Raw genomic sequence first — 25,426 nt, 5'->3', positions numbered from 1 at the left:
TTTTAAGGACTTTTTACAACAGAAGTTTGTTAAACTTACACAAGCCAGTAAAATCTTGCAACAAAACAAGTTTTAGAGATGTTCCTGTCTAGTAATAAAATCAAAAGCTTTCATTTTCCCCCACAGATCCTTTGAAAATGCACTCCTTTCCCTAACACCAACACCACCACCCACCCACACAGGCCTGCAGTGCGTGTTTTACATCTTGAAATGCTCTTCTCAACAGGCTTTGTTCAGGGCCCAGACGGAGCTTACGGCACAAAGCCACCTTGCCCAAACTTCTCCTCACACAGAGGTGTCACAACCCAACACTACAGCAACCACGAGATCAAGCAACAAGCACGCTTCCTCCAGAAAAGATGATCGGGTCTTGGCTGCGCAGCATTTCTCAGCTGGTTTCACTCCCTCTCAAGCAAGTAAGAGCTGATTTCAGCATTTGATCATATAAAGAGGCGAAGAAGGGAGAATGAAAACCCAAACCACACACAACTGTTTAAGCTTTCATCTCCAATAAAGCAAAGAAAGAGTCAGGAGCTGCTTCACTGTAATTGGGGGGGGGGGGGGGGAATTTTCTTGAAGTCTGCAAAGAATTCCTTAAACTGGAATCTCAGCTAGCGATACTGCTACAAAACAATCACCCTAAAGTAATGATATACTGCTCTGAAATATCAAAATAATCTCATACAGCAACCTGAAACTTGAAAGCTGGGTCCTAAAGTAGAACATAAAAGGGGATCTTCATTCAATATTAAAAATACTGAGAAATTTTAATGCAGAAAAATCCCAAACCACAAAATTGGCAGCCAATACACTGTTCAATGTGCTTCAAACTGTGTCATGCCATTAGTCTCTCACACTTGTAGATTCAAATTAAAATTCATGAGAGTTTTGTAGCAAGGAGTGTCACTCGCAGAAGGATCCGAGTATGCAACAGCTCAGCCAACACACCAACAACAGGTCTCACCCCAGCTCCACACCAAGCTAGATAACAAATGCTCACGCTGAGCGCTGTATATCTACTGGTGAGAAGGAGAGCAAGAAAAAGTCCTTTCCAGAAGCATGTATACAAGTTTCACAAACACAATTACCACCTCACATTTCATTGCAGAAGAAAAACCTACATATCTTCTCCTTTAATACCCAACACTTGAAAGGTGGACCAAATAAAAGGCAATCTCTATGTTTACTCAACAAAGGACATAACACAAGGTTTGGAGGCTTTTTTTCTTCCCAGATGACTTCAAGGAACTGAAAAGCTTGATGCAATTTAAAACTTTTGCCAGCCAACGTGTGTATTGCAGAAATAACTTGAACATCCTGAAAGGGAGGACGATGAGGAAGGGAGAGTAGCAAGGAAGAAATGCCACCTTAAAACAACCAGTTCCTCTACCCCATTCATAAAGAGCCAAAGGAAACGGCAAGCCAAGTACAAAACGGGTACAGTCCTGCTGTGCACCTCAATTTATGGCAATAGTGAGACACCTATTGTACAAAACTGAAAGGTCACTTCAGAAATACAAGAATAGCTATATGAATCATTTAATTTGAAACTATTTACACCTTCATCAGTTGCTTGGCTGCACTGCAAATAATTTTAACTTGTCACCCAATGCACTAATTTGAAGTCTGGTCTTTACTGATGCATGTGAAAATTTAATTTTATGTTTTTTACATTATTGCTGTATCACAATTAGCAATAGTAAAAAAAATAAAGAATAAAGCTTTGCATGGCCAAAAGATGAATCACACAGAACCACTGTAAGATAAAAGATCATGAACACCTTTGAGACTTCTACATTTGAGTTACTATCAAGCTCCTATAAAAAAAAAAAATCCAAATATATTTCTTAAAATTACATAAAAACCACACAAAGCTTGTAACCTCTTTCCTCCTCTGCCCTTCTCCCCACACAGAAAGAACAGATAGAAATGACAGAGGTGTTTCTGTGTTCCCAGGACCAGAATGAGCACTGACCTAGCAGCAAGCAGGCAGAGACCAAATCCCCCACGTGCTGCGATAACCTGCGCAGCTCCTGCTCGGAGGATCACTTCTCCCGTGCTTTGGCAGCCCCATACAGCTCCTCACTGCAGGATGGCGTTAGTGATTTGCAGTCACCTCGGCTGCGTGCACGTGAATCCACAGAGAATCAGCTCTCAACTTCCTCAAGAAAAATCCCAAACCAAATGCAAATATACAGCAAAGAGTAAGGAACAAACCTCGGTCTGACTGAATTTACCAGAGTGGCGACAGCTTCCACGAGGATGGATTCTGACTTCAGAAAGCATGCTTTTGCACAGGGACAAAACTCTACACAATAAATGGGGAAAGGAAAGACAAAAATATGAGAGAATCTTCCCGGAAATACTCTCCTATCTCAGACAATGTCAGGTCTTTTGAGGTGCTTTCTATCTTCCTCATAACCCTATTTTCTTCAGCAAAGTACAGCATAAGCAAAGCTCCTATAGCTTTCACATCCCAGGCAGCATAAACCTACAGAAGGTTTTATTTTGTTTTGAAACAATCTCGAGCTTTTTTACTTTACAACTACTTGCAGTCATACCAGGTGTGTAAGACAAGAAATAGTCCTTTCAAATTCCATGAAGGTATTTTATTACAATAGTTTCATTTAATATATAGCTCACCTAGTCTTAATAAATCCTCAGTAAAGCATTGCCAGCGTATCTCATCAACGTGACTCATGTAAGCATTGTGTACACACTTTTTTCCAGTTTAAGCAGATTTCTTAATTTATTTCGTTCTAAATAGGCATTGCAAATAGATGTCAACTAAAAAGAAGTCTGGGCAAATTATGTTTGTGCTCTGTGTCATATGAAGGTTTTTGAAAGCTACCTATAGTTCACAGCATGTGAACAGGTATTCCCACTTGTTTCTCTTTTTCAAAGATTTACCTTTTATTGGGTAAGAAGAAATACATCCATCAGCAATTATTTGGCAATAATTTACTTTTCTTAAGAGGAATTGCACACATACTAATTCTTGTTTTCAGGTATTATGCAGACGACTGGATTCAGTTACTTCAAGCCACTGCTGGTGGCCATACATCAACTTATTTATTCTGGGGATGTTGAGACATGGAGCCTTGTGTTTGGGGGGACATGAATATCTCTGCTACACTGAAAGCAGGTAAAACAAAGAGACATCATTGTGCCTCCTCACGAGGAAGGTAGCGTATTTGTGCTATGTTCCTCTGCAGAGACAGAAAGCATGAAGTACCATAAAGACAGATATTTTGCTAAAAGCCATCTTAGTGATCTCTGAAGGGGTAATCTCTCATATGTAAATACAGAGAATATTTGCAAAGGGACACTCGCTGCTCCCAACCCATGAGACCCTTCCTTCCACACGTATGAAACAATACTAAACATGTCTTAGGGAAAAGGTGGTGGGAGGGAAGAAGAAAACCTACAGTTTCAGCATTCTCTTTCTTTTATGTGTAGTCTTTCCTTCTCTCTCTGCATCCCTATATACACGAGGTTTTTTTCTTCAACCTATCAAAGTCCTTTTGGGTTAAAAAGGTCTCAAGAATTAGCCATTTTTGCGTCCCTGCGTTAAATAAAATCTCGCTATACATTTTCACTCACCAATACAATCTCACTGTGTGTTTTATGTGACATTTAGCAAAAGCAAATCACATAAGACCCACGCTTCCCCTTAAGGGACAACAATTTTATGAAACAGAAGGCATACAATTATAAAGCAAAGAACAATAAAGTATCACGCCTTTGCTCACAGTCCCAATTTGTTATATCTCATAGGAGTGTCAAAATTTGACTGTTTCAGAGGGGAGCATACACACAGGTATCGAAGCAACTGCACTTCCACACTATCATTGTGCCCACACTCTTACCAGACCCTTCTCACCATCCTCCCTCCCCCCAGAGACCTGCTGCCTCCTGCTTCTTAATTCCCATTTCTCAACAATAACGCCATGTAATAGTCTCTTATTTCAGCAGCCATACGAACTACACACAATGTTAATGCCTTAAACCTGCACAGCACAAACCTACTCTTTTTAAACAAAAATCTATGGAAAAAAGTGTTAAACATTTGAAAGGAGATCAAGTGAACATCAACAACATTAGTCCATTCAATTGTTTGAACTCAATACCTACGGGATAGAAAGTAAATGGTCTTCCTTTTCCACTCTTAGGAACATGCAAAGAGCAAGTGCTTGTTCATTTCATCCACTCTAGCTAGGCACTGCTATACTAGCTACCTGGAAAAAGTCTTGCCACCTCACACGAACAGCACAGATGCAGAGTACGCCAATACACACCAGCACCAAGTGCTGTTACACCCTCGTGCTGCCTCTGACTTTGCGGTCCCCTGGCCCCGATAGCTACGTGTGATGCCCCTGCAAACCCACTCGAACAACCGTTTTTCTCTCTGAGCTCCTAAGAGCTGCCTAAAGACAAAACCCATAATTTCTCAAGCTTACTTCACTGACAATACAAACTTAACATAGACATCCAGAGATGACATAGTAAAAAAAGACAAACCACCACAAAACAACAACAACAACAAAAAAACCCTGCTATGGACTAACGCCATACAGTGAGAAACAACTTATGTATAAAAAGTCCTGACATGCACAGCTATAGAAACAAAGTTAGCAACTCCTATAGCCAAATGGAAAACTGCTGGTAATCAACTGAATTTATAGGGGAAGAGTTGTCTTATTGTTTACTCTGCAGCCAGAAAAATAAACACAGGCAAGAAAAACCCAACACAAAAAGCTACCCCCCACACAGAGTTTATTAGTTTCTCCCCCTCAGGTTGCTTCAAATAGCTGATGCTTTATCACAACACAGTGAATCAGTGTTTTCAATGCTTTTCTAGTGTGAGGGGGGAGAAAGCAGGTTTACAGGACAAAATAAAAAAATCCTTAACTCTAATTCATATTAGTGTGGTTGGGGCAAAAAGCGGAAGCGTTTTTTTAAAGTGAGAGAGAGGGTTTCTCCTCATCTTCATTGTATCTCCTACATCTTCATGGTAAATGCAGGTAATGATACAGATTAAGCCACTGGAGTAGCTTGTCCTGTAAGTGGTACCACAGTCTCTGCCTGCCTCCTGACTTCACACTGAAACTCCCGGTTTAAGCAATCTTTTCAGTCTTTTTTAAGTTGTTCACATTTGATTCCTGAAAGCACCTAACAAATAATAAGTCCATCCAAATAAAGCTTATTGAACATGCATTCTAAACCATCTTTTTTTATATATAGAAAATTATATATGTATATACATGCACAATTATATATCTCCATTTGCTTATTCCTTACAAGTAGTTCTGATAAATACAAAAGCAAAGGGTCACACTCCCTACCTAGAAAGTAGGTATACTGAATTTCTGTTAAAAACTCATTCAGGTTCAGTGAAGTGACAAACAGCATTTTTTATATCACTTCTATTAAAAGGTAATTAATTTCTAGTGTACATTACAAGGCGCACTGATGAGACAGTTACTGTATTTTATCAAATCAAGCCATTAGCTTGTGAACCAGAAAGTTCATCCTGATGCCTTACCTACAGAAGAAAGAAAGGAGAATGGTTTCAAATAGTGACTTGTTAACAAACATCACCACTTTTTACACACTGATCTGGATGGCAGAATACTTGAAGAGGAAATGTTATTGCTCCAATTTCAGACCAAATTCAGCAATTCAAGCAGACAAAGCTTGCCTAAGCCACAGGCAAACTACAGCAGTAGTTCTCTTTGTGTTGCCTCATTATTTAATCCCAGACCTGGATTTAAAAGCACTCTGTACTACCACTCAGAATAATGATTTTTCCATAAAATTTAGACAATTTTTTTTTTTCTCAAAGTTCATGCAAGACATAACAGTTGGCTCCTAACTACACTCTTCCCCTTTCATCTTGCACATGCAACCCACCAAAGTAGCCGCTTTGGAAAGGTGTATTATCTCAGCATTCAAGACAAAAATCTGGCTCTTGGATTACCTCACAGATCCCTCTCTGCTGATGATCAAATTTCCTGCTAGTGCCTGTGAAACATCGGATTTGTTTACTACTTTCCACCAGGACAAACCATCAGAAAGTTGTTCATGGGGCCAGCACACCGTGCAGCTCTGCTCCCTAAAGCCACCAGCCAAATGACTGGGCACAGGGCTGCGCTCTCCTTGCAGGATAAACTCAAATACTCTGAAAGAGACTGGACGTTTGTGGACAGGAGATGATAGCTCAAGAGGCACAACCAGAAGATTTATATTGGCACATCCACGTTACATCACAGAAAACAGGTAAATCAACCAATTTAAGCCTGACTGTAGCTCTTATGTTTATGTAGATTAGCCAGATAGTAGGCTTTCACCTATTACCATTTGCTTCAGGATTTCAGTTCGACAATTCTTCACATCACTAATTAGACTAAAAGCTTATATTCATTATTTGTAAATTCCCTTGAGTGGTCCATAAAGACATTTTAAAAAGAAAATTCTAAAGGATTCTGCCATTACCATACTAATGTTGAAGTTGTCATTTAAAAAAAAACTTTCATTTTCCAGGTGTTGTTAATGAGAAGGCTGTTAAGATTTTTTATTTTTTTTTCATTAAAGAATTAAGCACTGCTTTAAATTTAATGAGCAGTTCCAGTATCCTGTAGGAAAATGGGCTTTCATCTACCTTTGCGGCTTCTGACATTTCAGGCCTTTTCTCTTGCTCCATGCCAAAATTCTTTGAAGAGACTGAAACAGAATTGTGGGGAGGAGGGGGGGGTGTTTGGTTGGGTTTTTTTGGGGGGTTGTTTGTTTGTTCCCCCCCCCTTGTGGGGGGGGGGGGGGGGGGGTGCTTTTTTTCCCTAAAGACCACAGTTCCTCTTTCCTTCCTCCTCAGAGCAGGGGTCTGTATTCCTTAAACAATTGTACTACTGAGCTGCTTTTGTTGACAAAACATTTTAGAGCTATGGTCACTTCCCATTTATTCTCCCACCCCACCACCAACTTGCAATTAACTGAGATACGGATAACAGGGAAAACACTCAGGAGGTATATGGAAGACTGAAAATAACATCTTTAAATGCAAAAGTTTAAAATTCTAAACATGCAAAAAAATTGTCTAAAGTCCTGACCAGTATGAAGTAACTAGTAATCCCCTAATGATAGGACACAATGCTCACCTTTTATCTTTCTCCTCCCCATCCCTCCTTTCCTTCAGCCACCAAAATAGCTAAAGGCTTCTTCTCTCCAGCCCCAATGGGGGCTGCTAGTTGAAGCAGTCAGTATTTCCATTATGGACTAATTGAAGTTTTACATCAGCTGTAAACAGCAGGTCCAGATTGAAACTTGCATATGACATCCCTGCAATACATAGCCAAGTGAGGGGCTGAAGAGCTCTAGACAGGGAAATGAAAAAGACTACTTTTTTTTTTTTTTTAAATTTTCAGTGAATTCAGCTCCTTTCAAAGAGCCCATGGAGGAGAAAAAAAAATGGTGTAGGACACATCAGTGTCATTTCTGAAGCAAAAAAGTGTACCAAGACTTGAATAATGAAAAAGGCCAACAAGATACTTTGTTCCACGAAGCAGCTGCTGGGTTTACCCTCATAGTCCTTTTATTTTGCACGTCTTCCCTACTACCATCACTTACTGCACAGAAGTTTGCACATCAGATAGAAACCTCGTGGAAATAAGTGACACAGATATCACGTACAATGTAAAAAAATTTGGCGCTTTTTGCCTGGTGTTTTTTTTGGGGGGGGGGGGGGGGGGGGGGGTTGGTTGGTTGGTTGGTTGGTTTTTTAGACAGGAGTTACAGCACCAGATTAGATCTTATCCTAACAATGGCTCAGTGATTCGCCCTTCTCAGATTGAAATATCTAAATAAAATTAGCAGCGTTCCTTGACAAACTCAGTAGCCACCACGCTGCTGAGACCAACTTGCTCAACCATGAGCTTGTGTTTGCAGAGGACATCAGAAATGCTTTCCGGATTCCTTACGCCACAGCTGTAGACAGGGAGTCTAACCCATTTTGGTCTCTTTCAGGTGAGGCTCGAGTGAAACTAAGTTTGTTCGTACTCAGTTTGAATTCACCATATGCTGCAGATTAACCAGTCATGTTCAGTTCTGGTTTGGGGGGTGGAAGGGAAGCAAAATAAGACTTGAAGTAAAATAGCAAGAGTTGCTCTGCCTATACACTTAGAGCATGTAATTGCAAGACCTCTGCTACATAGGCTCAGAGAGCAGGGAACCTCTATTTGCTACTTTTTTTGCTATTAAACACCCAATTTAAACCTTTCAGGTTGAGAGCAAGCTACTTTGGAGCTTAAACTGAGGTGTTAGGGTAGTTCAGGGACACAACCTAGCATATACTTCTCTACTGTCGTTTCACCCCACACACAGGCTTTTTAAAGAAGAGCCTGTCTGCTGCTTCTCTCAGGCTACTTTACAAAAAAAATGACACAAATTAATTGTCCAATTCCTAAAATTATCTCAGTAAACAAAGATTCCTGTGAGGTCTGGGAAATGAAAACACACTGAAACACTCATGCTGCTGAAAGCACCATCTAACTTCAAAAAACTTGTACGCTGTAACTAGAATAAATGAAAAATCTTGCTTAGTCTGATTTTAAGTGTATATGTAAACTTCAGCTAACAGACAGGCTCACTAGCATTTTCAATTCTCTTCTATGATATAAAAGGATATTAACAAGGGCAAACTACTTCATTTAGGCAACTGTCTATATAATAATGTCTAAAAATATTAATAAAGTCCTGGTGCTTAAAAGAACAAAATAAACTAAAAGCAGAGTTAACAAGAGCACAGAGTAAGTCAACATTTTCAAGTATGCAGCTACATGTTTCAGGCTCTTTCCAGTGTTTAAATGCACTCTTAAAGAATGTAGTATGTGTGTGTGTACATGCACATGCATGCATGGCTTTCACTCTGCATCCATCCTGACCAAAACTTCCATTTTTATTACTTTTTTCATAAATACATATATTACCGAACTTTGCAAGAAGACAGCTTTAAACTGACATGAACATTGAGCATTTAAGAGATATACTATGCTCATCATCTGATGTTCCAGCAAAGCCTAACAAAGACCTGCAGTTAGCCTGCTCATGTGGCTAAAGTTTTTTTTAAAATTAAAAAAAAAAAAAAAAAAAATCCTCATTACTACTTTACACCTTTCAATCTCAAGACAAACCAAGCAAAGTTCAAAAAGCACTGGCAAGACAAATAGCTTCTTTTAAATCTTGTAGACCACACTAACAGGAATAGATTAAGTAGAATACTTCACCAGTTTTACAACAGAAGTCAAATTTACCATACATTTCCTATTAGTTTCGCTTTAAAATAAATAAGTTCTTCCATCTCAAAGGATTCAGTACAATAAACCTTTTTCATAGAAATTTTTTAAAAAACAGAAACTTTTAAAGTATAAACTGATACACCCAATGACTAAGACATTGCACAGATACCAGTTATCACTTTGATGCTCCAGTAATTATTTTACTAGTACACTTTGTTGAACTAATTGAATACTAACAAGACGAAATAGCACTCAAGTGCTAGCCCTTACTAATGGCAATTCCACGTAGCCTTAAACTGATTAAGTGACCTAAAGGAGTTGAGATATAACACCTCTACTGGAGAAGTGCTAGAATGTGTGGGGTTTGCACTATCACCATCAAATAGTTTTCTTTCCTTTCTCTTGCCCTGTCAAAACCCAAAAGTCATAGGAAGTGACCACTCTGCTGTTTGGCTTTGTCATTTTTCTGCTGAATGTCACCAGATGCAGAATTAAAAAAAAAAAAAAACAACAACAACACAAACACGCTTTTTCTATACTTAAATTGCTTGCAAAGAGAAACAAATTAGGCTTATGGTTTCCAGGCATTATTAGCATTTCTTTTAAGTAATTTTCTCTGAAGAGTTCTCCCCCCCAAAATTGCGTGGACAGAACAGCACCAAATAAAATAATTTCCTAGCTGTACTTACAGCAAAAAGTTACATGATATTTAGAACAACTGCGTACTCTCCCCTCAAAAACTTTTATACCTCTGAAGTGTAGAATGCACCATCTTTCAGTTAGGATGTAGAGCTAAATAATACACACTTTGGACACATACACAGTATTTTCTACATTAAGTTTTGATCTAAAAACAGGTTACTGGAAAAAATTAACTGTTTGATTAACATGTTTTAAGAAATTAAATTTATAAAGTAATAACCACCATGCAAAGTTCTCTATTGTCTACAGAGCTTATTTTCTCCTTTTTTTTATAGGGCAATAATTTTGGTCAGGGTAAGTACACCTACACTAGTGAATCCATGTTTACACTACATATTTTGTACTGGCATAGTTAAAGCATCACAGCTTGTGTGTAAAGAGTCTTTCACAATTTCTTTTTATATTTACTTAATAGACATATTGTTAATTATAACTTTCATTGAACTTTATTTTTAAGAATTACCAAAACAATCCTCTGTGCTTTTGTCATAGCAGCTTTGATTAGTGCACACAAGCTTACATAGTATAATATATGAAAGCAATCCCTGAGCTTTCATACCAGGCCTTGATGAAAGCCTTAGAGTATCATTTCGTTCTGTTCAACTGGAAAAGCCAACAACTAAAATTCAATTGTTCACAAATTTTAAATTTTGCAACATTTCAATTTTACAATTTATTTCAAAGGCAAGTTATGATGAAAAAGCACTTCTATATAAGAGGTGTAAGTGTATTTTCTTCAGTAACCTTTACAGTTAATATTTAATAGTCTCCCCGTGCTTTCATAATACTATAAAAAAACCTGCCATGACTAAGAAGTGGCATATAAAGCAATTATAAGATAACTGCTATCACCTTTTAAATAACTCCATTATTTTTCATTTCTTTTTTCACAGAAAACATAGAATATAGTGCATGTTTTGAGGATGAAGATCACAGTGAGCACTGACTTTTTCACTGTCACTGTAGATTTAAATACACTGTTATGATCAGAGAACAAAAAACAGAGTTTACATTTCTGCACTGAAAACCATATTCTTTACATAGGGTAGCATTTAACATTTACACTATTTCAGTTTACTTTGCATTAAACTGAGCAAAATTGTAAATTTGTATCACTTAGTTTCAGAGCGGAGAAAAGACCAATATCATGTTACAGCTAACCAGTTAATTCATAAGTACAGTTTACATAAGTATAATTTTATTATCTAGTATTTTGCTAGATAGTCAAATTGAGATTAGGAACAAAGTTCATATGAATGTTGATGATAATTTTGACCAAGTTTAATAAATTATTTAGTAGTTAATTACTTCAAATTTAGTTTGTATACAGATGTGCAAACCTATTATCACACCGAGGCAGTAATTGCTATCTTCTTTTTACAATCATACGGTACTGATTTGTTAACAGAGATACCTAGATTAGGCGGTACCTGCCCCCACTAGCAGATCAAGTTGCTTTTACCTGAGAGCATAGCTTAGCATAGTTTAAACACACCTTGCAAAGCTTTGAAATTCAACCGTTCCATCTGCATATAGATATGCCCAACAATTGAGGATTTAAGAAGACCATTTTAAAGAAATAAAGAGCAAGAGAAAGCTAAAAGCACTGAATTACAAAGAAAAAAAAAATCAGCACAAGGAAGACCATGATGTTATAAGATAACTATTTAACCACAGAAAGAAATCATCCTTCTTTAGGGGGTTACTGATCATTTTCTGCTAACACTACTGTTTGTGTATCTTCTTCACTCCCTCCCCCATCATCACCCCCCAGAAATTCAGCTCATTTCAAACCATGCTGGCACCAGCTTCCTGCCTAGTACTGGACTACACAATGAGAGACAACTACCAGTAACAACCAGAACTGGAGCTACCAAAAGCCTCAAAACAAAGCAATTGCTCCCTCCCTCTCCTTCCCCAAACCTCAAAGACATGCTTTAATAGTTTGTAACCACATGCATGTTATCCACAGAGTGCAAGGAAAGTTCACAGAGCTGGATGTTAGAAGGAAAAGAAACAGGTCAGGGCACCTGCTCAGCCCCCCCAAACCAGGAAAAGCTCTCCTCATCTAGCCCAAGTCTCATCAGGTAGGACACACACCACAGCCATCTCCAGAAAACTATCACTACTCAAATGCCATTTCTTCCTCAGGAACTTGCAGGGCTTCATCATGGTGAAACATGACTAAATTTTGGACAGATTTTTCCATGCCTTGCCTTTTTTTCTTTCTTTTTTTTTCTTTTTTTTTTTTTCCCCTTTCTTTTTTTTTTCCTTTTTTAAACAGTACTACCCAAAACTATACACTCAGCGACACAAGTCAGGACTAGGTCAAAGGGCAGCTTTCTGGAATACAAAACCACATGAGATTTCCACCAACACTCTATAGCTAAAAAGTTAAGATAGCTTGAACTTTCATTTGAAAAGCCATTTTGAAGAGCTGCAGTACAAAACACAGCACTGCTATACAGCAGGAGACTGACGTAACCACATGTGCGATGCTGGATCTGTACTATCGTTCATGCATTCAGAAGTAGCATTTTCATGTCAAGATACTGAACTTAATCCAATGTATGCAAAACCAGTAAGAGTCACAGTAAGTGAACTGTGTGGATCAGGCAATGTGAGCAAAAGGGCCAGGAAGAAAAGCAATGTACAGAAGCTTATTATTTGCCACTGAGGCAGGCAAAAGTCAACCACAGCAAGTGAATGTAATTTGTGATTCTACTGAAGCTAGTCAAACACAAAGGTAAAGCAATCTTTAACTCAATCTAAAAGCTTGAATAGTTCTACAAATTATAATGATAAATCTTTTCCCAAGATTACTCTCAAGGAGTGATGGGTAGCTTCAACTTTATATGGCTTAAGCACACGCTACATACCTGAAAAGATAATTTTGCTCATGATCTGAGTTTAATTGAACAACTGTCACCAAGCCCAGTTGCACAAAGGGTGTGTACTCCACAGCTTTATGTAAAAGATCACAGTTCTATGTTAAATGCAGAATTTGGGGTATATATACATGGTAGCAGTCAATTCATGTTTAAGAGAGCAGCCAGGGTAGAAGAAGGGGTAGAAATCACATTAGTTATAAAAATTGCCTCTCAACTGTACAACAGGAAAAGAAAAACTTCTAGACATATACAACTCACTCTAAGCAAACACATTGTTAATGCAAACAAAACAAGCAGCAGCCCAAACCAAGTTACCAAATAGAACAGGACCTCACTGTTTGCTATTAGGACTTGGAACATCACTGAGAAACAAAGTTAGTATTTCATAAATAAATGAAGGGTCACCTACTTTTTGACTACCAGAACTTAATGTGGAACATTTGGGTGTTGTGTTTTGGTGGTTGGTTTTTTTTTGGTTTGGGGTTTTGGTTTTTGGGGGGTTTGGTGGTGGGTGGTTTTTTTTTGGGGGGGGATGGGGTGTGGTGGTGTTTGTTTGTTCTTTGGTTTTTTTCTTGGGGGGGGGGGGGGGTAAAAAAAATAGTTTAATAGAAAACGCATTCTGGTGCATCTTCAAATGAACGAGTATTAGCAGTGTAAAAACAATTTCACACCACTGCTACCAAGCACCAACATTCAACTCTGATAAGAAGTTTAATGATGAGTACACAATATTTAAAAAAAAAAATCTCCGCTCTGACTTTTAAGAGCTGCCCATTTCTCATGTATTTTGTACATGTTATTAGAAAACTTAAATACCTGTGGCTGTACACTAGGATCCTCTAATTCCTTCATTAAGTGTTAGTAAAATCTACAGACCCCATTAAACTACATGCTTACCATCTCTTAGTATGTATTTGAAATGTAAAGAGAATCTGAATTCATAGACAGTTTTAAATGCCTATCATCCTTGAAAGTTGCACGTTTCTTAAAAGTATCCTACATTAAAAATTTCTGTACAGGTGACAGGTGCAAAGTTCATACAATTGGGGAACAAACAAGTATGGAGATATTCCAGCACTTCTGTTAGGGTCAAAAGGAGTACCTCCTGGTTAGCAACAGCAGTTTTTAGCCCTCTGTCACCAAGTTATGTTGCTGCCCGCCACCACCTGGAACTTGCTTAAATAACCAAACTTCCATTAACACAAAGCTCACCCTGTAGGAACTTTTGTTGTTGATCAGCACCCACTGTGGTCAATACCACTAAAAGACACTTAGCACTGAATCCCTCTCACTTGACCCTGGTGAATAGCTGCCTCTGCACACCAGAGAGCTGGTTTTCCACAAAGATAGATGTGGTTCATTCAGGGATCTGGTTCCCTTGGTAGGAAAGACTTGTGTGCTCTTTACCGTGCAGCAGTACACATCTGTAACAGACCAGTGCCTTGATGGCAAGGGAAACCTGTACAAGCTGGTATACAATTAGTAAACTCATCTGAAAATTTATTTCAAAATTTGTAACAATATTCCAAAACACAGACAAATAATTTTCTTTTTTTTAAACCGTTACGTGCTTAAGGTTGCCACAAAACTTTCACTGGAAAAATCATTTAAAGCATGTTTATCAGAATTTTAATTCACATGAGGAAAAAGACAATATATGGTTTACATTATAAGTGTAGTCTGTTATCTTGGATTAAACTACTACCTAAATTCCTCAAACATCCTACAGATTATGTTTTTCAAGTACTGCCTTAAAGAGACATTGTTCTGAATTTTTTACTCTAGATGTAGGAAGAAAAATTGAACTATTCTTTCATGACAACCAGGAAGCCGCCATCACATAGAGAATCTCCCCTATGTGTATAAACCAAATACTTCGCTCTATCACCGAAAAAAAGTTTCTAGATAATCTGTTCCATAACTGTTTTAAAACTACTGTTTTTAAAAAACACACACTTGTATCTTTTGCCTATGCTAGATGATATATGCGTTTTCCCTGTCAAAGCTAGAGCAGTTTTGCAAACTCGGTTTCCCGAGAGCCTCCCTGCAGCATGCTGAGGACTTCCTCTGGGGGGAAGGAAGAAGGGGCAGAGAGCACGCAGGATCAGACCCCAGGATGAAAGCTGTGTGGAGCAACTGCATAGTACAACTCACTCACGGTTTTTCCCCACCTCTCCTTCTCATAGCTAGCCCTCCTGCCCTGCTTATTCCTAGAAAATTAGAGTCCCACATTGATCCATCCATGCTAGATATTCAACAGATAATTCCAAATCCAAACACAACAAACTTTTTACTTCATCCCTAACTGCTATTTAACATGGAGTTTCATGAAAACAAGTAATTGTGAACCCAAATAATAACTTCAGATTACACACACACCCCCCCCCCAACAAAAATTTTTGTCCTCACAGACTAGAGTTCCTTCTGACTGGAATTCTGATTTCTGCACTACAATACTTAAGGCTCCATTAAAGTGAAGAGAGCTCCATTTCCGAGGGAAAACCTACAGGACCTGTACATTTAACTTTTAAAAATAAAATCAATTTACCAAAACAATAAAGCACTGCTATTTCTACAAAGAAGAGGAATGTATTAGACACATGGTATAGACTACATATTTTAAAATAGCATTCCTAGAGTTCAGTTGAGCATGAAAGCTAATCTTTCAAAAGTGAGCATTCAGCTCCAGTTGTGTTCAAGTGTACTAGTACTAGCAAAAATACCCCAACCTTACTATTTTTATAAATTCTCCAGATATCTTTAGCTGGTATCTTCTCAAACTGCAAATTATTTTATGGTAATATAATCTTTTAAAATGCATGTGTGTGTGTGTATATACACACAGAGAGACACATACACATTCTCTTTTAAACACTTCTCTGCATTATTTCTCACCAGTCAGACTACAGTCACAAAATGATCAAGATACCAAAAAAATTGAAATGGAGTGAGGCCCTTCCCAGCTGAAGGCTTTTCCTTTCAAGACAGTTTTGCTCCATTACTTAGTCCCATACCCAAGAGTCAGATCCCTCTTTGACTCATTGTTAATCTGTACTCTTATCCAGAACGCCTCATTTTACCCCTTAGAGGCAGTCTTCCACCCATCCAGATTTGCAAGAGGACAGTTTTAGTTGATGTTGATTCCACTGCACCGTGAAGAGGCAGGCAATAGGGGAGGCACACTGCTGCTAAGGTTACATTGCACAGGAGACAGCTTTTATACTACAGGTTTCTCTTGTGCCAGCTGCCATGATAATACACTTCAGCAAATTAACAATATTATAATTTAATATAATTTTCCATTTCAAAATTTCAATGCACTTGCAGGAGAAAAAACCTGGAAAAGACCATCTTTTTTTGCCCCACTCTTTCACTACCATTACTCATACAATATTTTAACATTTACCCTAATATTCACCCTAGTAACACACTTTATTTGCTAAGTATACAACTACAAACATCAAGATTTTCTTCATAGTTAAAAGTATGCATCCTTCAACACACACTCACAAACCAATATTGCAGACATGAAAAGAAGCAAAAGCGGGAGAGAATACAATAATATATTTTTTTTATTCATTACCTGAAACATGCACAAACACACAGGAGCTCTTGCTCCCATACAGAAACTTTTCAAAGCCAAATTACTTATTCCAGGCGACGAGAAGAAACAACAGCCACTGAAGTACCCACATGGCTAAACACACTCAGAGAGGCTGGGTAGCACCAGTAACCACTGGGCTTACTGATTGCCCCAGCACACCCCAAACCAGGACACCTGGGGAGATTTTGGATGGTACCTTCAACAATACTTATTTGGACAGCAAATGTAACACTCAAACAGCAAAGATGCAGGATGGAAAGACATACAACTGCATACACTTGACATGCCAAGGGCGGGGGGGGGGGGGGGGAGAACCCCAAACACATAAGGATGGAAGCCTCAGACTAAAACTGTAAAATAACACACAAGTATTTCTGGTAACAATGTCACATTTCTAGATGAAATAAGGAAAAGGTATGGGTTTATCTTAGCTTTCAACAGTAATTAGCATATAACTCAACATATAATTCTGTACTCTGCATCATTCAAGATAAAGCATGGACTGACGTGTAAATAAACATTTTGCTTATGAAAACAAAATGAGAGAACACACATTAAAAGATAATAGTATTGAAGCGCTCTGGAACTACATAAAGCACCTCAATATTGCTAAGTGCATCGATCCTATTCAAACTTTTCCACCTATCCCTCTCCCTTTACAAAACATTAAAAGTTCTCCTCCTTATTTAAATTGTACAGCATTTAATTTTCGCACCTATTCTCCGTCTGTTTACTGATTCTGAATAACCAAATTCCAAGAACAAATTTGACTCTTATTACAACAAAAAAAATCTCACATCAATATTGCCCTGTGCCCATCCCGCTGGGCTCACGTAAGGATGAAATCACCAGAAAAGGATTTTTAATTGTGCTCCATGGCACTATGTGTTTGTTACCAAAATCCCAAGAGGATAGAATCCAAAAGCTGAAGTGACATTAAGGAGAGGACCAGGTTTAAGGAGTGAGTGAAGAACCTTTTTTGTGAGGTTTCCTGAAGGGGTAGCCCTGCCCATGGTTAAGTATTAGGTGTATTTTAATTCCGCCTGCATCCCTCTCTCATAGCCATTATGGGAAGCTTCACATTTTCTGTTAGGTAGATAAATCCCAGGCCATTTAAGAATTTTTCAGGTCAAAACTAAGCATTTGAAGTCCACCCAGTAGCTAGCCAGAAGCCATAAAAGGACTCCAGCACAGTAGAGTCCTATGCTCTGTACTTAAAAGAGCAACTGAAATGAACACAGCCCCATTTTACAAAAATACCACCTTCAAGGTCTCAAAAATGTGGAAAATGTTATTACCCCATGCTTGAGGGGAAAAAAAAAAAGGGAGAAATAAAAAAAAATTTAAACATTTCCTGATTATATTTTACTACCCTTGAATTACGCTTCCAAAATATTATTTTTTATTCCACCCCTTCAAAATCTATCGTATGTACGCACAATTTAACATCCACTACAAGTATGTTCTCAGGGTACCTCCCGTAATGGGAGGGTAGCAAAAAGAGAGCAGGACCAACCTTTCAAGCCTCATGTTTAGAGCTGTGCTTCATGTACTCCAACTTATTTTTAAAAACTGCAAGAAGGGATTTTTTTTTTATTAATGATCAAACAGTATGAGGAGTTACAAAAATTAAACTTCCAACAACATAACAGTTAACATGGTTCGTGAAGAATTATCTGTTCTTGCCATAACAACTCATTGTTTAGGTAACAATCACCACAACTATCCAGGTTTGTTTCCACTCTAATTGTAAGCTTTCAAAGATTAAAAAAAAAATTAATTTCCTGTTCACATCTGCAAAAATAAATGTGGAAACAGAAAATAAAAACCCAAAATCACTATGCAAAGTTTTGGCCTTTCACTCTAAAAAACATTCTAGTTTGGACCCAGGCACGGTCCTCCGCCTCTTTCCACAGAAAAAGGCACAAATACAGCTAATAAATGACATATTTTCTATCACGTCTTCTTACATTCAGCATGTTTCTCCCTGCTTGATATTTACAGAAGCAAAACTAAAAATCAATGCCACTAATTTATTTTTTTTTTTTGATAGCCGTGACCATTGTAGCCACCATCCATACTTTAGCCTCCCAAAGCCATTTCCCACCGCCTTGCGCACTCAAGATACAAACGCTCATTATACTGAAAATTAGCAACACAATCTGATGCCCATCCAACAGCATAATGCTCGCCCCTGGAACAGAGATGGTTGCATAAGGGATTTGGGGCCTGTTTTCGTCAAATCAGCCTTCAGATACTTCAGCATTACAGGTGAAGCACAGCTGACAGGTCATTGTGCTCCCTGTAGCACAGCTCGTTAAGAAGCAGCATTACCTACCTACAAGATGCACTTTTGCTACCCTCTTCTGTTCTTCTCCCAAACAAACACCCCAGAAGAGACACAGTGAATTTATTTTCTCAACAAAGAGCCCTTGGGGGGGGGTGGGGGTGGAGATAAATAAATTAACCTTCTAATTGGAAAACTACCTCATCGTTACCACAACTGAGGTGTTGTGAGCATTTTAGGCACCTGAAGGCCCCAGGAGCAGGCGTGGTGGACCAGGTCAGGGTGGGAAGCCCACCTGGAGGTGGGAGCTGGGGCCGGGAGGCTGTGCCAGACACATCCCCAGGTGCCCAGAGTTAGTGCCTGCCCTCCCCCCTCCTCACACACAAGTGACATCAGGGCCATTTGAATAATCAGATTGCAGCGTACATCGCCTTGCAAGATACCAGCTGCTCGTGGATTGCGGCAAGGTAGTACCCAAAGCCTTGCGCCACAAGTTTCATGGCCACGGGCGCACGTACGCTATGGGCTGCCACCATCCTCCTCCCGCATTGCTGCCTTGCAAGAAGAAAACCCATCTAAGTAGCGATCGTGACTAACGGTGCCCTGCCTTCCCTTGCAGAGCGTGACTAGCAGTCAGAATTATTACAACGTCTTCTCCAACTTTTGCATAGTGACCTAAAGCTTTAAATATTGCAATAGCCTTCCTCTACACTGAGGGGTCTGAATGCAGAAATGCTGCATTCCTTTGGCATTCCCTTGAGATTTCAATAGTAAGTCAGGAATCTACTCCGAGCTTATTAAATACTTTGCACCTCCCCCAAAATAATTCTCCACCCTTCCATCAAGGAAACCTTGACCAGGCCCCTTCTTTCAACACAGTGCATCCCCTTGTCTGTTTTTAAATGCTTCCAGGGGGGGAGGGGAGGGAGAGAGGCACACACCAGGCTCTCTCCTTCCTTCCACAGCAGGTAGGAAGGTAGTTTTGCAAACCTGGGTGTGCCCACTTCAAATCTGAAGATCCAGCAAGGGCTGGAATGCAGTGACTACTGGGCCCAAGAATTTCACCCTGAATAACAAGCCAGGCACACTCCACCGTCTTCTGGATTCAGCTCAACTTTATGGCAACCCTGGCTGACACCACCTCTTGACCTTCCTTTATGTGACGAGGATATGGATTACCAAACCCTTACCCTTTCCTCCCATGCACCTCAGCCGCCTCTCAAGAAAGACACCCACAAACTACCTTTGTGAGTGATAATATACACGCTCTGCTAAGGAAAAAAAAAAAAAGAATAAAAACCATATTTAGGGAGGTCGCAAGGAAGGGAGCTAGGACTCTCAATGAAGTAGCCTCACAACAGCAGAGGTCAATACGATGTATTGAATGATTTCAATGCACTACAAAACAACTTTTGCTCTTATGAAGTAATCGTTTGACCAAACTATTAATCGTACACTCATGCTGAAAGACAGACTTGACATCTTTTTTTTTTTTCTTTTTTTTTTTTTAAATGGCGTCACTTCTCTAACTGTATCTCACCCACTGGAGTGCACAGGGCTGTCTGGAAAGCGCTCCCCGGCCTTGCAGCTTGCAAACACACTGGGTGGGCCTGGTGAGCAACACACACCCCCCACCCTGGCTGCATCTCCACCTTTCCCTTGTGTAAAAAGATACAAAGACTTCAAATAAGTTACTTTGAAAGCACCTTAATAACCAGCTTCACCAAAATACTCAACATTCAAAACCTCTTGTTTTTACACATACCTAACAACTCTAAATATACGCCCAGTAAGAAATGCTTATAGAGACATGGAAAAAAATCTCCAACTTTTTGACACCAACACCAGCCCCCCCCCCCCCCAAAAAAAAGTAGTAGACATCTATAAAAGGAACAAGAGAGTCAGTTTTACATATGGAGGCCACTGAATGAATTTTAAGTGGCCTCCTAGATTTGATTTGGGAGGGGGGAGGGGGGGGAGTGGAAACAAAGGAGAAGGAAGTGCACTTATTAGAAATGCAATTTAATTTTCTGTTAAAGAGCAGTATAAATCTGAACTATATCTAATACATTACAGCATGATACTGCACGATGAAACAGTGTTTGCACAAATAAGGGCTTTGGGAGAAGCAATATAGCTATGCTGATACAATTACATTTGCAATTTTTTCAATACGCCTATATGTAGGCAACGCATGCCTAGAAAAGTGCTTAAGTTCCGTGCAGAATTCTTTTCAACAAGTTACAGACAGATGCATGTTTCTGGTAATTGCTAATTCACAGGCAAATAGGAAGACATGCTACCCAATATGAAGAATGGACTTTTACACCATTTCAGCTGACAGCTGAAAGAACAGGAAAATACTTTTAAACACATTAAACAATGATTAAAAAGGGGGGGGAGAGCACCAGTGATTTTAAATTTACCTTTATATGCATGAAATTAAATTGTTTTCAGCAGCATAAATAGAATACTACTTGTGCAAGCTTAAGATTAATAAGCATGATAATAATTTTGTTTATTAAAGACACTAAAAGGAAATTATCAATTCTTATGTCCCATGAATTTTCTTCTTAAATCTAAAAATATATTCTACAACAGTATTTTTATATACAAAAGATCTGAAATATAGGCTACTATAAATCAAAGCCATATACCTTGCATATTAAATGAGAATGAGTACACACAGCATATTAATTTCCAGTGAAAAGTATCAAATAAATATAACCATAAAGATTAACATGCTATATGAATAGGTCCAGAGAGAGGTTCCCCCCCCCCGCTTAACTAGAGCAAAAATCCTCCATACTCTCTCAAGCGAAGCTTTCCTCTAACACTAAATAGTGATTAAACTTTTAATTTTTAAAATACCGAGATACAAAGCCCATCAAGACAGCTAATTCACCTTTTCAAATTAACTATTTTTAAAAGACTGCACTTTTAAAAATAACCCTGAAATAGCAGAAGACCCTTTTAACAAAGTTACACAGAGAGACATACTTCCCAGATTGAATAATGGAGTACAGGAACAAGCACGTGGAAAGTTTGATCTATTTTGCCTTTACTCTCTAGTGCACGCCAGGTTTTCTATAATCTAAATATTTGTGAAAGAAGCAGGCTGAATGGCTATAGGCAGTATAAAAATACTACCTTGCTTTATTGCAAGTATTGCTTCTTTACGTGAGGCCCAACAAAATTACTGCCTTGCAAAAATTCAATATACATTTAGAAATTAAGGATGTATAAATCCTGCCCTTATAGGGAAAGTCATTCTCCTGCTGCTTCTATAGACCAGCTCGAAATAGTGATGAAAAATCATCTCAAGTATAGATGAGACTTCTACTACGTGCCTATAAAACGCTGCAGTCTCCAACATGGCAGGATCAAAAAAATATGTATGTATACCAGTATATTTACAAGATGCTTTTTGTTGCTGGAGCAAAGCTCATGTGCTCGCCCGTTATACAGTCCACAACACCACATTTCATTTCTTGCTAGCAGCCAGATTTTAACTCTTCTCATGGAACTTTAAATTTTAAAATCTTCACAGTCATTTACCGTCAGACCGTAATAACTTGCTTCTCCCACAGAAAGGCTTTTTTTTTTTTTTTAAATAAATTAAATACTACCACTGTCGCCCAGCCAAGACACTACATTAGAAATACATGGGGTGATTCTAGAAAACATCTAGGACAGCACAGAGTGCACGCCTGTGGATTTAAGAAAGCGGTCCATTTATCTACAGGGAAGAGAAACACAAACCCAAGCATTTTTCAAATTGCTTCTCACTGGGTAACTGAGGGCAAGGGGCCGGGGGGTGGGGTGCGGGGTGGAAGAATAAATTACCTTTGTCTTTTAGGGACTGAATGTTCAACTTCTATGAGTTTCCCATGCAGCTCCACTTTACCTACAGAGAGAAACAGAACGGGGGAAATATTGGAGCACGGCTGTGCGTCCCCCCCGCGCGTCCCCGTCTCCCGGAGTGGGTTTGCAGGGGTGCAAAGCGGGGAACGGGAGCGCAACACGTTATAGCCCATTCATCGGCAACCCGGGCACCGGCGGAGCGGGGACCCGGCGCCCGGGAAGGCGGCAGAGCCCGGCGCCGAGCCGCTGCCGCGGGGGGAGCCGAAGCTGCCCTCGGCGGGGCCCCTTCCTCCGCCCCATCCCCGGGCTCTAAACGGCCCGTGAAACGCCGTGTGCGGGACCGGGCTCGGCCCCGTCTCGGGGAGGGAGAGCGGGGGCTCCGCCGCCCCCCGCGCCGCCGCCGGGCCTCCAACTTCGGGCGGCTTTCTGCGCGGAAGCGGGCGGGAAGGGAGCCGAAACGAGACACCGAGCGCAGCCCGAGCCCATCTTTTCCGCGGGAGCCTCTCCCAGCAGACCTCCGCAAAGCCGCTTCACGCGAAAAAAAAAAAAAAAAAAAAATTAATTTTTTTTTTTTTTTTTTTTTAAGCACACAAAAACAGGATGTCGGGGCCAGGAGCCGGCGCGCTGCTGGAGGCGGTGATGGTGCGTGAGAGCAGCGAAGAGAAACCGAAATAAATAGCAGGGCAGCGCGGGCAGGGGGGGCTGCCTGCCTCCCCCCTTCCCAAGTTTGGGGCAATCGGCGGCTCGCCCCCAAGCCCTGCGGCCTGTGTCAAGCCGCGGGGAGCCCCAGCCCGCTCCGGGGGGAGGCGGCCCCTGCGAAGGGCTGCGGGGGGGGGGGGGGGGGGGGGGGGGCTGTCCAGCTGTGCCCAAGGCGGGGGGGGGGGGGGGGGTGCAGCCGATGCCCCGCGGAGCGCAGCACGCTTCGCGCCCGCAGCCCGCCCCCTCCTCACTGCACCCGCAGCTCTCCCCCCCCCCCCCCCCTCAATGCAGCGAGGGCCCCCGGCCGGGCAGGACTGGCCGTGGGGTGTGGAAAAACATGGGAGCCGCCGCCGCGCCGCGGGTCCCTGGGCCCAGGCTCCCGCCCCTCCCCGGCCCCGCTCCCCCGCCACGCCGGGCTGGCCCCTCCCGGGGGGCCGCCGCCGCGCAAGCCCCGCGCAAAGCCTCCGCGGGCAGGCCGGGCGGCTCCGGCCGCGCTAGGAAAACAACAGTTTGCATCTCACCTGGGAGCGGGGGGGCAGGGTAGCGGGGACCCCCCCCCAACCCCGGCTTCTCCTCCCCCCAGGCCGGCGGCGCGGCCCAGCCCGCCGCTGCAGCAGCTCCGCGGCCGCGGAGCAGCGCGGGCGGCGAGAGCCGTCGGGGCTGCGGGGAAGGGGCGGGGGGGGGGGAGGGTGGCTCGGAGGGGCCGCTCACCTGAAAGTGCCTCGATGGCCTTCATGGCCCAGCTCTCGTCGGGGCAGTCCACGAAGGCGTACCCCGTCTTCACCAGGAACTGGCCCGAGAAGGGGATCTTGGAGTCTTTAAAGAGACTTTCCAGGTCGAGGGGGCTGACGTTCTCGCCGAGGTTGCCGATGTAGAGCTTGTTCATCTTCCTGGCGGCTCGGGGAGGCGCGCACCGCGGGCTGCAACCCTCGTCTTGCGAGAGGAGGTGGGGAGGAAGGGGGAAATAAAACAAAATGCGATGGAGGAAGGAGAGAGAGAGAGGACGGGGGGGGGGGGGGAAATCAGATCTGCAGCTTGTGTCCCTCCCTCTCTCTCTCTCTCAAGGGGTAAAAAAAAAAAAAAAAAAAAAAAAGCGTAGCCAAACGGGAGCCCTAAGTGCCTGCCGTGCTACCCGGGCGCATGGGGGGCGCGGGGGAAACACCCAGCGCCGGGGCCGCGGATGGCGGGCTGAGGAGAGGAAAAGGAGGAGGGGAGGGAAAAAAAAACTACTTTTTTTGTCTTGCCCCCAAGCCCCTTTGGCAGCAGCAGGCGGACTATGAAAATGTCACACTACGTGCGTGCAGGCGCCGCCTCTCAGTATAAAAAAAAAAAAGAGAGAGAGAGAGAGAGAAGGGGAGGGGGGGGGGGAAGGAGGGAGGGAGAGAGAAAAAAAAAATTACTTGAATATTCCGGCTTTTTGAATGAGCCACGTGTTCAAACTACAAATCAACTTCTCACGTGAGGAATCCCAGCTCTTCAATTAGCGAGTGGATGGGGCGCGCACACACACACACACTCGGAGGAGGAGGAGGAGGGCCGGGGTGAAGGACGGAGGAGGGGGGGGTGGGGGGAGGCTGGACAGGACAGAACAAGTTTAGAGAGGGCGGGGGAAGGGGAAACCGGAGTTGGGTGGGCTCCGCTCTGCGCCGCCTCTGCCCTTCCGCCGGGGGAGTCCGCTCCGCGCGCCCCCGCCGCCCAAAAACGGCTGGGCGGCCGCACCTCCCCCCGTGCGAGCGGGGTGTGATCCCGGGGAGGGAGGGGAAAAGGCACCGCAATGCCCGCCCCCCCCCGCCCGCTCCGCTCCGCTCCTCCCCCGCCGTGCCAGGCTGTGGGGATTATTCATTGGGGTCGTGCCTGGGCGATCCCGCTCCCCGGCACTGGGGGGGGGGGAGGAAGAGAGGGAAGAAGAAGGAGAAGAAGAAGGGGGAGGGGGCGCGGGTGTGGGGGGAGGCGGCGGGGGAGAGCAGGGATCCGCTCCCGCGCAGTGCCGCCGCGGCTGCGTGCTGGGGGGCTGCGCGGGGCGGGGGCGGAGGGTCTCTCCAGCCTCGGAGGAGCCCCATATGGTAATGTTTCTGCATTACTCGCAGTG

At 41.9% G+C, this 25,426-nt stretch overlaps 1 protein-coding gene across 2 annotated transcripts in view; it reads right to left on the bottom strand.

Moving 5' to 3' along the window:
- IGF2BP3 (insulin like growth factor 2 mRNA binding protein 3) overlaps positions 1–24,829 on the bottom strand; it is a 118,949-nt gene extending 94,120 nt beyond the window's left edge. Inside the window, exons 1-3 of one of the 2 annotated variants that reach the window (XM_049798123.1) lie at positions 24,738–24,829; positions 24,049–24,270; positions 22,621–22,681 (exon numbers count right to left, since the gene is read on the bottom strand). In XM_049798123.1, coding sequence (XP_049654080.1) covers positions 22,621–22,681; positions 24,049–24,223 — 236 coding nt within the window. In that variant the 5' untranslated portion in view covers positions 24,224–24,270; positions 24,738–24,829. Of the gene's footprint in view, positions 1–22,620; positions 22,682–24,048; positions 24,313–24,737 lie in introns of those variants that run through there. The other variant, XM_049798124.1, reaches the window with a different exon arrangement.
- Between the last annotated feature and the right edge of the window lie 597 nt (positions 24,830–25,426).

This window comes from Accipiter gentilis, chromosome 4, assembly GCF_929443795.1.
Source record: "Accipiter gentilis chromosome 4, bAccGen1.1, whole genome shotgun sequence".
NCBI lineage: Eukaryota > Metazoa > Chordata > Aves > Accipitriformes > Accipitridae > Astur > Astur gentilis.
This window is presented reverse-complemented; position numbering and strand designations above follow the sequence as displayed.